General features: G+C 40.5%; 1 protein-coding gene across 1 annotated transcript; it reads right to left on the reverse strand.

Annotated features, from left to right (window-relative positions):
• Window positions 1-1,404: 1,404 nt before the first annotated feature.
• Window positions 1,405-8,641, reverse strand: LOC145439033 (outer dynein arm-docking complex subunit 4-like). Its single transcript, XM_080316494.1, has 12 exons — window positions 8,443-8,641; window positions 7,426-7,563; window positions 7,206-7,359; window positions 7,047-7,143; window positions 5,675-5,811; window positions 5,124-5,351; window positions 3,805-4,012; window positions 3,406-3,492; window positions 3,139-3,335; window positions 2,185-2,308; window positions 2,080-2,126; window positions 1,405-1,806 (listed from the first exon to the last, which is right to left on the reverse strand). Exons 1-12 carry the CDS (start codon window positions 8,557-8,559, stop codon window positions 1,727-1,729), a joined length of 1,614 nt encoding a protein of 537 aa, XP_080172620.1. The 5' UTR covers window positions 8,560-8,641; the 3' UTR covers window positions 1,405-1,726.
• Window positions 8,642-14,113: the final 5,472 nt, after the last annotated feature.

Here is a 14,113-nt window from a genome sequence, read left to right on the forward strand (position 1 = left end):
GTCGTGTGGTTAGGAGATCCTGTCAGCTTTTTGTCAGACTTGAATATCGCTTGAGCTATTAGGATAGTGTTTTGTGACTGCGCTGTCAATACATTACCATTTGTCATTTACGCACAGTGGAGAGAGTGAATGAACTGGTGTCAGGTGTGGCTTTATTAGAGGTGGTAAAAATAGTCTAATGATATATCAAGCACCAAAAAAGAATAGATCCACAAGACATGTGAATACTGCTTGAGGAAGAAATTGAGTGTGAGAGGCCTTTAAAGAACTCAAGCAGTTTTGAGTGACATCTTTCAAAATTACACGATGTTGATCTTTTCGACCAAGATGGGAAGACAAGTGATGCTGAAAATGTCATGATTTTCGAAAATGTTACTGTTATCCTGATACAGGGTTTACGTCGTCCGGTTGGTATGCTTTCTACTACATGTGAATACTGCTTGAGGAAGAAATTGAGAGGCCTTAAAAGTATACTAACAGTTTTGAGTGACTGTTTTCAAAATTACACGATGTTTATCTTTTCGACCAAGATGGGAAGACAAGTGATGCTGAAAATAGTCATGATTTTCGAAAATGTTACTGTTATCCTGATACAGGGTTTACGTCATCCGGTTGGTATGCTTTCTACTTTACAAAATATATACGAAGTGTGTGGCGAGATAGCGCAGTGGTATAATCCGCGGCTGCAACACCAATGGGTGCGGGTTCGAGTCCGACCGAGGTCGACTTCCGGATTCCGATACCTAAGCGTTGGAGGTTTGCCTAGGCTCCTCCTCGTCACCTCATCCGTGTACGCGGTGTCTTACAAAAGCCTAGAGGTGGGCCGTGCTATAAGTCGGCAGTTACGGGAAAAACAAAAAAATATCGGCCTGGTGTAAATGACCATAGTAGTCTACAAACACCATGAATAACCCAAAAAACAAACAACAATATACGAAGTATTGCGGCTTCAAAACATGTTGAATTGTAAGTAGTCTAAAACAACCAGTCGAGTAAGTAGTGCAAAAAAACGTGACTCACTTTAGAACGCAGAAAGAGTAGAGTACTTCGTTACGGGTCACTTTCACACTAGTATTGGCTCTATGTTCTGATTTTCGATGCCAGCTGAGATGTTGTCTCTATCTATGGGATCTGTTATTGCATTATTGGCTATTAAGTCGTCAGACATGTCACTAAGGAGATTGGTAAGATGATGTGTAGATGCCATTGTCTTGGGCATCTAGTGGGTCGCCGCTTTACGAATGCTAGTACATTTTTATCATATCACCCACGACTGAATGAAATTCTGAGATCACATTTTCACGAAGAAACACACAGAAAATCCCTAATGAGCCAAAGGCCTTAGAGATGTCCCTAACAACTGTTTCAAGTCTCCCGTCAATCCTATTCATTCTACCCGCCAGGTGGACACAGAAACTCCTCTTATATTAGATACTTTGAGCATGTAAAAGCAAAACAAAATTTCATGGATAATATATTAAACCCTGTAACACATCACGGACTTCCCTCAATATTTCCAAATTTTGTTACCCCGTGTCATTGAGCGACGAGCAGTGTCAAGATTAGTGATCGGCTGTGGTAAAGATTTCCGGCATGCCGAGTGACTGGAATCTCTTGAAAACTCAGTGACGTATGGTCGTTCGTGCAATGTAATATAGCCAGAGAATTTATGAAGTTACAAATTTTTAACAAAAACTGAGTAAGTATTCCGGTATTCGCGAATTCATCATTGACTCTCTTCTGCGTCCGCTGTCTCTTCTGCTTCTGCTGTCTCTCCTGATTCATCTGCAGCTTCAGAAGAGGAGTCTAGAAAATAGAAAATATGCCGCTGTAAGTACCGACGTGTGATAGCACTGATAGTCATAGTAAGGGGGGGGGGGGGTCAGCTGTGTATTATCCCATATGAGTTTACAGGTGAGAAGATGAGACACATGTATGCAAACAACTAATTAGGGGGCCAGGTCTTCGAAGATGGACTGCGATTTATTCAACGAAAGCTTTACTACACTTCTTAGTAGCAAATATTAGGTAATCAAACTGAAATCATTCCGACGCCATTATGTCTTCTCAAACACGTACCCGATTTCTTATTTTCATCCCCAGACTCGCTGTCTCTCTTTTCGATCCTGTTTCAATGCATCAAAGTTTAACAGTATGTCATTCCAAACCAAAGACTCCCCTTACCTGTCACGGATGTCGACAAGAGCGCGGGTGATAGCTTTTTCCGCCGCGTCGTCCCCTTGCAACTTTGCCATCTCAAGTGATTGCTCAAACGATTCGATTGCCAGCTGATATTCTTCGAGTTTTACTGGGTAGAGAGGCAAGAATGTTTACACATTTACACAAACATAAATATGCTGCTATGGGTGTGCTCGGGATGAAAATTTCAGCCGCAGCATAACATCAGAGATGAAAATACGATATGGCGATACACACTGCTGATGAACCTGGGCAGGATAATGAAATTGGTTATTGCAGCTCCTATCTAGATCTTGAGTGTTCTGGGATGGATCTAACTCCCTGACCAGATATAAAATGAGTCAAAGGCAAGACAAGGGAGTAGGCGTAGTATATTAATCCGCCGCCATCAATTCAAGTCTTGACTGTAGCATGTTTCGAAGTGTCAGAGGTTTATCGGGGCTCCTTGTCCCTTGCATCACTGTTCTTACGGTGTCATTACAATTAAGTCCAGAAAAAGACCAAATGAAGGACAAATGCAAGGAAGATAGTGAAGAGCAATGTGTCAAAAGAAATACAGCCCGAAAGATCAAACACTGTTACATCGCGCATTAATACTAATGACAACAGTAGTGGGTGTTGAATTGATAGGCTGCTGTACTTGGTCGTTTCAACATCCTGCTATCTGTTCATTGCATTGTGTCTCGTGTATCGTATGGTATGAAACAATAGAACTGCTCAGGCGCTGATTAATATGATTGCGATTATAGGTCCTGACCGAGTATGGGTAAAGCTGTTTCGAAGCCAAAGTCTGACTGTGAAATTGGTCGAATGTTGCTACTTTTACCAGTTGGGTTACGACCGAAATGTACGTAACAAAAAATGCATCACACCAAACGTCGCAATGTTCGTGACTAAGCTCTGTGCGAATTTGTGTAAGAAAACAAAAATGATTCCCACCTTCCGCTTGCGCTATCAAGACGCTGGCGTTCAGCTGCCACACGTCGTCCTCGGCCTTCTTGGCTTCTTCCAGCGAATTCTGTCCGTACTCCTTGGCCTTTTCGCACTCGTTAAGCTCCAGGTGGCACCGTCCGATTTCGTGATACAACCAGGTGCTCTCGAGCGACGAGCGGCTGGACGGGATCTTCTGCATCCAGCTGTTTATTCGAAAGATGTTGAAACAAACAATTAGAGTGAATTTGCGGTCGTGACGCACAAATACTCTACCATTGGATCGCTTTTCTGAACTCGCCGATTCTGGCGTACACCCGTCCCAAGTTGTCCAGCGCCCTCGATTCTGCGTCCGCCAAATTGCTGCAGGTAGATAGAACGATAAGTGAACGAGCCAACGTGTTTAGGTTTTCATAATCTACGGTAAACCTAAGTGGTTCTAAACTCTGGTAGGAGGACAATATTTATATTTTTAGCAACTTGACTAATGATAATGCAAATAGATTCATGTTTGTAAAAATTACTCAAGCTTCGATGATACCAGCCCTATTTAGCTCCATCCTCGTTAACAATTTCACTCACAATAGTGATGCATAACAATCCAACTTTACAGACTAGCAACACCATTCACTTCTGCCACCTCTGGTTACAACACCTAGTACTCAATCTACTCACTGTTCATCGGCGATCGCCAAGTCCTTCTGGTGATGTTCCAAGGCCTTGTCCGTCTGTCCGAGCTCGAGGTGGGCGTTACCGATGCAGCTGTGCAAGTTGGCGACGACGTCGGGCTTGTTCGGGATATCCGATTCCTTCATCCTCATCACGCTCTTGAGCGTTTTGTTGGCCAGAGTGAGGCTGTCGCTAGGATGTCCATCCGCCAAGGCTATGGAAAGAAGATATTAGACGGTATAAGCGAAGTGGGGAGTTGGAGTCGTAGTAGGGGTCACAGTCGGGAAATTTGAAGATTTCCTAGACAGGGATATTGACAGAGTACTTCTATTTTTCGTACTCAGGTAGGCTTGCACCATTTACTAAAGTGGTTATCTGAAGAGACTCGTCAAGGGTAATCATCACCAACTAGTAGAGACTTCAAACTTTGTATATCGACAGTGATATCACTAAATATGACATGGTTATGTTTTAGACAACTTCCACTACCTCTTGATCAGTTTTTCAGGCAAGAGACTTACTTTTTACAATTTGGATTTTGATGGTAGAAAGTATTTTTGGGATAAGTTGCATCCATTTTATGTGTCAAATTGTCGTAAGAACTATGAGATGTAACTACTTGCTGAAATCGTTAAGTTTCAAGTACTTTAACAGTTTTTGAAGTCAAACTACTTGCCTTCTGCATTTATAAATGTTTCAAGTAGAAAATAGTACATAAATAGGTTCACATCAGCTTCATGAGTGAAGCTGCCATGACAATTGGGCAAAGCAAGCATTTATGATGTTAAAAGATCATTACTTCAAAAACTGTGCCTTGAAACCAGGCAGAAGCATTGACAAATACTAGTTTGCGACGACTCGTCCAAATATACTTCTTCAAAATATTTACTTGAGGACTTCTCAGGCCTGTTATATACAACCTCTACTTGAAATAGTGTAGGCATGCTCTGAAAATCACTACTTCTACTTGTAATTAAGAAGAAATTTAAGGAATTACTTCAGCCATCTCTGCATTTCGACCACTAGGGAAATGGAGTCACAGTTGCAGTCTCAATATTTGTTTTCAAGTGGGGAGTCGACGGTTTTGATAGGACGGAAACAAGTCATTTTATTTTTGAACCAGTGAACCACAAACCGGAAAGCATTCTATACGTAAATGCAGTCGTTTTAATTCGGCTGGTTTCAGATTTCGATTCGGTTAGCAGATTGGCTTCCTGTGATTGAGTCAACGACATTTTTCAAAAAACAAAATCAATCTGGCCATGTCAATAACGGCAATAATATTGGCACCGTGAAGGCCGCGAAGCAAGTACATCTCGCCATACCTTGGTCGATCTCTTCAAGGTTGTTGAGAATGGACTTGGTGGGTTCGTCGTAGGAGGAATCGGCTTTTTTGCGATTCGACCATTTTTGATTCATAAGCGCCCGGTCGCGTTTACGAGCGTACATCGGTTTTTGCTGTCGCCAAAATTCAGTTCTTGTGTCAAGATAGCTTATGCCGGACGTAACAAGATCGTAAATACTCATGCCGCCTGACGTGCCTTTGACTAGATCTGCGGAACAGAAATTTGTGATAATGCTTTTGAAAGTTGCAATATACACTGATGACGGTTACGGTCATGCTTGAATATATATCAAATTGGAATTATACTCATAAAAATTTTTAATGAGGGAATGTAGTCCATCAGTTAAATGACTCTACAAATATTGAATTCGCTCAGTTACATCTGGTCATTGATGGAAAAATGAATCAAGAATACCGATGCAGATGATGTGAATATGCCTATGGCTGGAAGTATCACCACGTTGGGGAATTAGAGTTCAAGATTAACACGGAGACTGATGTTGAGGTTTGTCTTGTATAGAAAAGTCTCACCGTCGTCTTTCAGCAACTTTTCAAGATATTCCTTATCAGCATATAATTCGCCGAGGAGTGCTTTGGCTGTTTTACTGCTCGTTCCGCTGTTTGTATTTTGCACACGAGTACTCTTCTGAGTAGCTTTATTTGGTTGTCTAAAGGATGGTGAGGAAATATTAATGCAAGTGTTCCTTCACAAGTGTTGACATGATTGGAGAAGTGGTGCCGTACAAGAAATATGCCTATCATTATTAAAAGCATCTTCAGTATCTCAATCGCAATCCAAACCCACACGTGATTGACTATGGATAGAGTTCCTAAGCCTTCTCGTCAATCATGAAATGTGTAGCACCAGCCTGATTCTGCATTGCTAGATATCAGCCCACGACTTCATTACTACCATACTTTTCTAGATTAAGTAGCTGATAGTAACAAACCAGGAGAAGACGTTAAAGCAGACTTGGAAGTAAATGTAGATACTTCCAAGATATTCCACAACTAATTTAAACATAAATAGAAAGTGACGGATCACAAAATTACTGAAGTAAGCATTTTCCATGAGTAGATTTGGTCGAGGTGTCGAGTCGAGGCTAATTTCAAAATCCTCAGATGCATCAAAGCATGTCAATGCAAATATGTGCACTTTTCGAATGAATATTCAATATCCATGATCCAGTGGCCATTTTGCTCGGTTGTTATAACAATTTCAGCCGTAAAATTGATGCAAACCGATCCTAAATCTACATTTTACTTTACAAAATTAATGAATCCAATTATAAAAGTAAGTATTCAGACTTCAAAAACTGCAGAAATTTAGTGGATGTAGTCCATAATCATATCACCATGAGTTATTTGTTTTTGACCAACTTTGGAAATTTGCAGTAAACCTCACCACAAATCATGTAGGCTGTTTGTAATGATGTGCTATTTGTTTATCGACAGATAGGACAGAACGTCTGTATTTTTGTCCTTGCTGTTTTTCAGCATACACACTGGCTCATGTAGCATACACACTGGCTCATGTAGCATAGAAATGCATGTTATATATACACACGATCTGTGCATAATATGCACTGCATATGCATACCATGCATACCCCCATTCGTGCGACAGTTATAATTACAAAATAGTAAATATAGTAGATTAAACAAAGTGTCAATGTTCTTGGAGTTCAAAGGAAAGTATTGTTTTATGATAATTCACAATAGTTCAGTATGCTAAAGCGACGAAAAAAACAATGTTAGCCCATACTTTGAATAATGCTCATGGTCAGATTATTCGCATAATTGCCACAATTTTAATTTACACCTTAATAATAACGGCTCCAACTTTATGAGACAGATAAAATTGTTGGAAAAACCAACGACAAAAAATTTAATAAACAACTCACCTGTAATTTCTGTTTTGTTTCGCCTTTCCTTTACCCTCGTCCATTTTGTTAAAAAACGACAAGTCTCCCTTGTTCTCAAGTTTAACCGAAGACGGACCTATCACAATCAAGCCTCTTTTAGAGAAAACCAATCGAAAGCGACAAACAACAAGAGCTCACTCCCAACGCAGTTGTCGATGGCTTCCTGGGCCTTTTGAATCCCGAGACGGAATTCCTGCAGCTCCGGCCGCAGCTTGTGACCTCTGTGATAAAAGACCAACGCGTATTCGAAGTCGCCCATTTGATAAAGTGCTTCCGCCTTTTGGTACAGACCCTAAACGCGAAAAGATCGGTTGGTTATCAAAGAAAAAATATGAGGTTGAAATACAGATCCACTGACTTTGTGAAATTCTTTGTCTTCTGAAAGGGAAGACTCGGCGTCCTTGAGGGCTTCTTGAGCGTTTCCGATTTGTAAGTGGCATTTCGAACGTGCTACGAGACAGTTCTTGTCTGTGTCTCGCTCTCGAATTGACAATGCCTGAAATGTGATAGAATAGAATTGAAATCTCACTATGGAATCAGCGTCCCATGCACCCGCAAATATCTGGTCACTGCATACGAGTAACCCATAAAGCAGCAATAAATTAATGAAGAAAACTCTGATTTCTGATGCACAAGTCACTGCTAACATGGCAAAGTAATGTTGATGACTAAACAAGCTTAGCCTTGATTATGGGATTATGTGGGATACTTGTGTCTTGCCTCATGATTTTATAAAATTTACAAGACCGCAACACAGGAAGCCGTCCCGCCCCTCGCATAATAATGACCACATAAGTACCAGAATTTCACTCACTACTAATAGAAACATAATAATTTTATGTTTGACAAAGCAATAATTGTCTGTCTGTCTGTCTATACTAAACTGATACTGATTATAGCCATGATGGCACAATGCACTTATTAAGTGATTCATGTCCACAGGAAAACCAGTTCTGGAATTTCCGCACACCGAAATCACTAGTATCAATATACAGTGCTTCAATGCACATCAGCGTTTACACCGTTTGGGTGACTGACAGTACAGTTTGGTACAGTATCGGCATGTGGCTTACTACAATATGGAGTGACGGTCAAACTTTGCATTGTTCCTTTTTTGAATAAGTATGCACGCTACGAAATGGTGCTTTTGAAATTATATCATACTACTGAGACTTGGGGTTGGGATGAGTGTTCTAAAATCAAAATGACTTGCTACATACATCACCGATAGTATCATGTAATATCTTATATCTATCTCATTTCGATAATCCACGAAATAGTGGTTTGAATATTTTGAAAAACTTGTGTTTATGTACGTATACATTCTATATGCATGTTCCTGATAAACAACCATTCGCCATTCGGCAATGTTTACCATGGTGTAACTTTCGAGAGCTTTCTGGTATTCTTCGGCATTAAAGAGCTTGTCTCCCTCCGCAACATACGTAGAAAAACTACACTTTGGCTCATCTTCCCCGTCGTTGTCGTACATTTCTACATATATTGGGATAAAAACGCTATTAAACTTAAAGCTCCGAGCTTCTACCAACTTGGAGCATATCAATGCGGGGATAGCGATGTAGACGTCCCCATGGTAACCGTTCCGGTTCAATGCATGGCTGGAAACTTTTCGTCGATCCTTCTGATAGTCATATTCGATAGTTTCATCTGAGCTAATCGTAGCTATTTACAACGTAGCTACGTTGGAAATTGCTATGGTATAGACTTTGTAAATCTAACATGTGACCCTTTATCTTGAATACAGTCAGGGATTATAAACTTCGCTGTGAGGTTTTCGTATTTTCAGGTGTGATAAAATGTCTCGTGGCAACCCGTAGGAGAAATGGCACTTTTATCCCATGGCACTTCTATCCCACGGCAACCCGCATGAGAGATAACACTTCTATCTCGAGCGATTCTTCTATTTCAATCCGCTCAAGACATAACCGTGTACACTGTGTGCAATGCAATAAACTGAGTATAATTTCGAAACGAGCTAGTACATTCTATCAATCAAACACTCCCCTCGGCCTTCTGTTCTGTTATAACTTGAGATTACCACATTTCCTCTTATCGGGTTATTCGTCTTATATTCCTAGGATAATAGTGAATGGTCCTCCGCGAACGCTAAAAATGCCAAAACCCCCTCTTTTTCGCATTTCAAGCAATTTCTTATTTTTTATTTTTTTATTTTTCATCTGAACAAGTCACACACAATGTACAATGCGATAAGACACAATGCGATGTCATGATCAGATAGGAGGATGTCGAACGACACGCAGCAGTAGCGATCCTTTGCTCTAACTATAGAGATTGCGGTACTCTAACATCCATGACCTCGGCCAAGAGTGCCCGATGTCACAGCTCTTTTCCATGTTGATCTTTTTTTGAAGCCGCGGCCCTTTCTACTAGTTCTTTCTATTCCTTTTGAGTGCTTCCTTTCGTCGGGTCTTTTTCTCGGCTTTTTGTCGCAGTAAGATCGGCAACGGCGGGGGAAGAGGAGCCCAGATAAACCTCCGACGGGAATCGAACTGAGTCCGTCAGATTGGTGGGCGCTTATCATTACCACTAGGCTACTTTTAACGAAACATTTATGCGAGACGTTGTGTTTATTTCGAAAAAATACGGTGCAATGTAGATATGAATCCTGATTTGCAGATTTAAATGATAGGTTCAAAAAGACCTATACTTAATCACCACTTATTGTCGTTCACACTAGTCCTATATACCTCGTCCAGACATTGTTTCATTAATTGTTCTTTTGATCTTTTGCTACCATCGTTTATTTATTTCTTTTCCTTTTTTAACTAACATTTTTACAGCCAGTCTGTATAGAGACAAAGACAAGTGTACCTATTTGATGAGGGTGTGATCAGAGTAGTTGACCACGGACGTATCGATCATTCCTATCTGATACCGATTACTGTGCACGTGCCCCCTCTCTCTCTCTCTCTGATTTAAAAAGTTTTTGAAACAAATTGCAGCTCTACCTTCCTAATTGTTATTGCAAACATTTTTCGACGTTCGCTGTGACATCGATGGCGTAGCCAGGAGGAAATTGTAAGGGCCATCCTCATCCCCCTCACCCCCACCCCAAAAAAACATTCGATTTTTTTGTATATTGACTTAAGGTGGAGTATTCTTGAGATGCTTTCTTTCAATATGAAATTTTTCTGCGCGCTGCCCGCGATATGTTCAGTCGTTTTTTCATGACTTTTGTATCCTCTCCCGAATTATAAAAAGGAAAAAAATAGGCCTCAATAACAATACGTATGATGTACAGAATGGAATCTAACCAGAGGTGGTCAAAGTAGTCAAGAAAGCTACTCAAGTAGAAGCAGAATTAAGTAGCGGCGAAAAAATCTACTCAAGTACGAGTAGAAGTACTTTTTTCCATAAGCAACCTAAAACTACTTGAAGTAGAAGTAGAATTGACTGACTTTAAAAGTACTCAAGTAAGTAAGTAGTTGTGAAAACGATCCTAATTTGTTCACATGGATTGTATAAAGGTGCAAATTGAGCTATGGAAAGGTGACGAGCTTGATTCACATTGATGCATACCAGCAGCCGGTATCAAATTGTCGATAGCATAAGCATTCGTCCACATCGTGGGATGAAAATGATAAGATTGATATGGAAATGCGATACTTATCCTGTTTTCTCTAACAGCACGTTTTAAAAAATAGCATAGTATGGCACCATCCCGCATATTATAAGGTCCGTAGTTTAGTCGTTAAGCAATACGGAGAAGTTGTATAGGATACGGTGTAAACACTTTGCGTGATTAGTAAACGTTAATTAAAAATATGGTGGACCGTAAAAATCCCATATTGTGTAGCTTTATTTCCGGAAATTAAAGGCATTACTACACTTGCTTTCATACTGCAACATGCATGGTATCCATACCAAAGAACTGATATTAATTATAACTCAAAGTATATGATACTGGGAATTGAAAATGAAACATAAATACTAGTTCTAAAAGTGGAACACGTTTTTCATGCCTTCAGTCCAGAAAGTATCAACGGTGGTATGCTGAAACAGCTCTAAAACTAACAAAAAATATCAGAGTCCACTATTCCAGGTTAGGAAGCGCCATGGATATGCTAGATTACGATATGACAAGTAATTAAATGCTGGATTGCGAAACATCAGTTTCAAACGTTATGATGAGCCATATATACTGCGATGAATTATTTCATATGCGCGAAGGGCGACAATGTGGTGTGGACTCAGGGATATCTAGATATATATAATTCTAGATATCCCTGTGTGAATGAAATCACGCCAGCCCGATGCCTAAATTATATTCATCGATACTTTCGTGAAATCATCTGGTAACGCCGTATCCACTGCGCGCGAAGCGCGACGGAAATTCTGGCCTTTACTCATAACTTTTATGGAAATCAAATGTTGGTACTCCGTGAAAACAGCTCCGGAATTCCTCAGACTATATACCTGATTGGAAGATTGAACTACTTCTACTTGACAAACTGAAAATAGCGAAAAGTAAGTGAGTAGATCACAAAATATTATGAAGTAGAAGTAGCGAAAATCAGATCTACTTGAGTAAGTACCAGAAGTAGAGGAAAACAACTTGAGTACTTCGAAAAAGTAGAAGTACTTCGTTACTGACCACCTCTGAATCTAACTGTGTATGCGCTGCCTGCGGTTACGGGACTCCTCTTTTTGGGTGCTGAAAATCTGGTAAGCCTAAGCCTAGTATATCTAGTAGTATAATGCCCGACGTAACAGTGGCCGATAAAGTGTCTTTCTTTTGATGTTTTCCTTACCATTTCCTTTCTCACTACTCATCCCCCCTCCCCACCACACGCACAAACGATACAGTGTGACGTAGCATCCAAATAATATCATACTTTGCAAAAAATTGTTTTCTCGTGATGCAGTCTCATCTCAATCATGGTCGAGGAATATGTGTCCAACGCCCAAGTTCAAGGGAAGCAACATCTTGAATAATCGTGATTACTTGTCAATGTAATTGTTCTCGTTCTCGGCTACTTCGGGACCGTAAATTCACAATCGCAATCTGAAGGAAATGTAGTCACAATCGATTACTTTGATGATTGTGATACCTGACGCGGAATGTTATCATCGAGTTTAAACATGGACAACTAATTATACAGGTGGATATGTTCGTGTAGAGAGGGCGAGAGAGAGAGAGAGAGAGAGAGAGAGAGAGATGATATTCTTTTTCGCCTGCACCATCGAGTTGCATTGGCGACGGAGATGCTATAAGACCGTTAAGGTCACCTAGTCTGCACCAGAGTTGGAGCAATTACAATAATTCAGTTCAATTACGATTACAATTACTCCATTGCATGTTTCAATCGCATTACAATCACAATTAGTCAATGCTAAAAATTTCAAATTACAATTACAATTACTGTTGAATATGTAACTGATTCGGCAGAGAGGTGTTCTTTGACAACCGTAGCGACGTAATTAGCAACAATCTCAAGCTCTTCAGTATTCATGTTTCATTCATGATACGTAGAATACCCTTTATTTAAAAAATAAACTCGAACGTATTCGAACTATTCCTAATCATGAGTACTGAAAACTACAAACACAGAAAAATGTTTCAAGCTACTGTTAAGAACCAAAAGTTTGAGTGACTAACAGCGAATAGGCTACAAGACAGTCCATGAAATGTAATCAAACGATTAGGCTACTCAGAGCTGAGTGAGGATAATGAAATGTAATTGGTAAGGCGTCAGCGATAAGGATGATACCGATAAGCAATGTTCCCTCTAAGCTGCGCACGTGCGCAAATGCGCTGTGCTGAAACAGTCTCTGCGCACAGAAAATCTAAGTTGCGCACAAAAAATCCGAAGTGATGTTTTTCAGTCGTTGCGCACTTTTGTCCAAGGGACCACGCAGGTACGTAGTCTCGTAGAAAATGAGAGGGAGCATTGCCAGGGGAAATAGTGCTATCGCTGAAGTCTGAAACCGAGGTACAAGTGTGGCCCGCAAAGGTAAATATTGCGTCCGTGAAGAAATAAGAATTTGCAATCACGTGCGCCTCACGAAAGAGATTTTTCTTTCAGTATGGTCTCGTACGCGTGAGCGATGCTGATATCTTTTCAATAGCGCATTATTTTCTGGGAATGGCGGAATGCCAGAACGATCAGTAGCGAGAAAACCGTGGCCGAAAAGAACTGCCCTTGTGCTGACCGAAAATTTCGATATATATAGGCTACATATATGTTTATTTGTCCATAGGCGACTAAATGGCTAGCGATGAAAGTTCCTGTCCTGGCGATCCGAGTCCCACAACAAGAAAAACGACATATCGAGGGAACATTATATATCAGTAAAGAAATACCAATTTGAAATCGTGTAGCCTACGTCTTTTAATTCAGTACGTTTGGGCGATTTCAATATCTTTTGACATAGCAGATAGGAGGTCACGAAATAGCATCATGTAACGACGTCATTATACCAACAGGTATTCCGAGGAGGTTTAATTATTATTTAGAGGGCCTACCTTTTTCAACATACCTCACTCGATCCGCTCTACCGGTAAATCTGATTATGTGAGATGAGAGAGGATAAAAAGTGATAGCAATACATATGCAGTTCCGATCATATTGAGAGATTCAATCATGAATTATCTAAATTTTACGCGCTTCGCGCGTTGAGGCGACACAACCACTAATCGGGCACCTAATGTAGACGATAAGTACCGGCAAAAAGCGCTGAGCCCGAGGAGGTCTGGGGGGGGGCGAAGCACCCCAGAAGTTTGGGTTATAACCCTATGGGCTAGCCTGGTTGCGCACTGTTGTCCAACGACCTGCACAGTACGTGGCGCGTTTGCGCAGACTCGTGAAAAATTGGAGGGAACATTGCCGATAAGATGTGTAAAATTAAAATAAATGCAAAAGGAAAGAACCTCCTGATAACTACGAATTTCAACATTTTGGTTCGCATTTACATTTTCACTTGCTCGGAAACTGTTAGATTGCATTTGATGAACATTAGGGTGCGAAAATTTCTGGACCCAGTAAATTCGGCCAAGATTGGAG

The sequence above is a fragment of the Botryllus schlosseri genome, chromosome 5, assembly GCF_051294905.1.
Source record: "Botryllus schlosseri isolate E-star chromosome 5, Bs_hap1, whole genome shotgun sequence".
NCBI classification, from domain to species: Eukaryota; Metazoa; Chordata; class Ascidiacea; order Stolidobranchia; family Styelidae; genus Botryllus; species Botryllus schlosseri.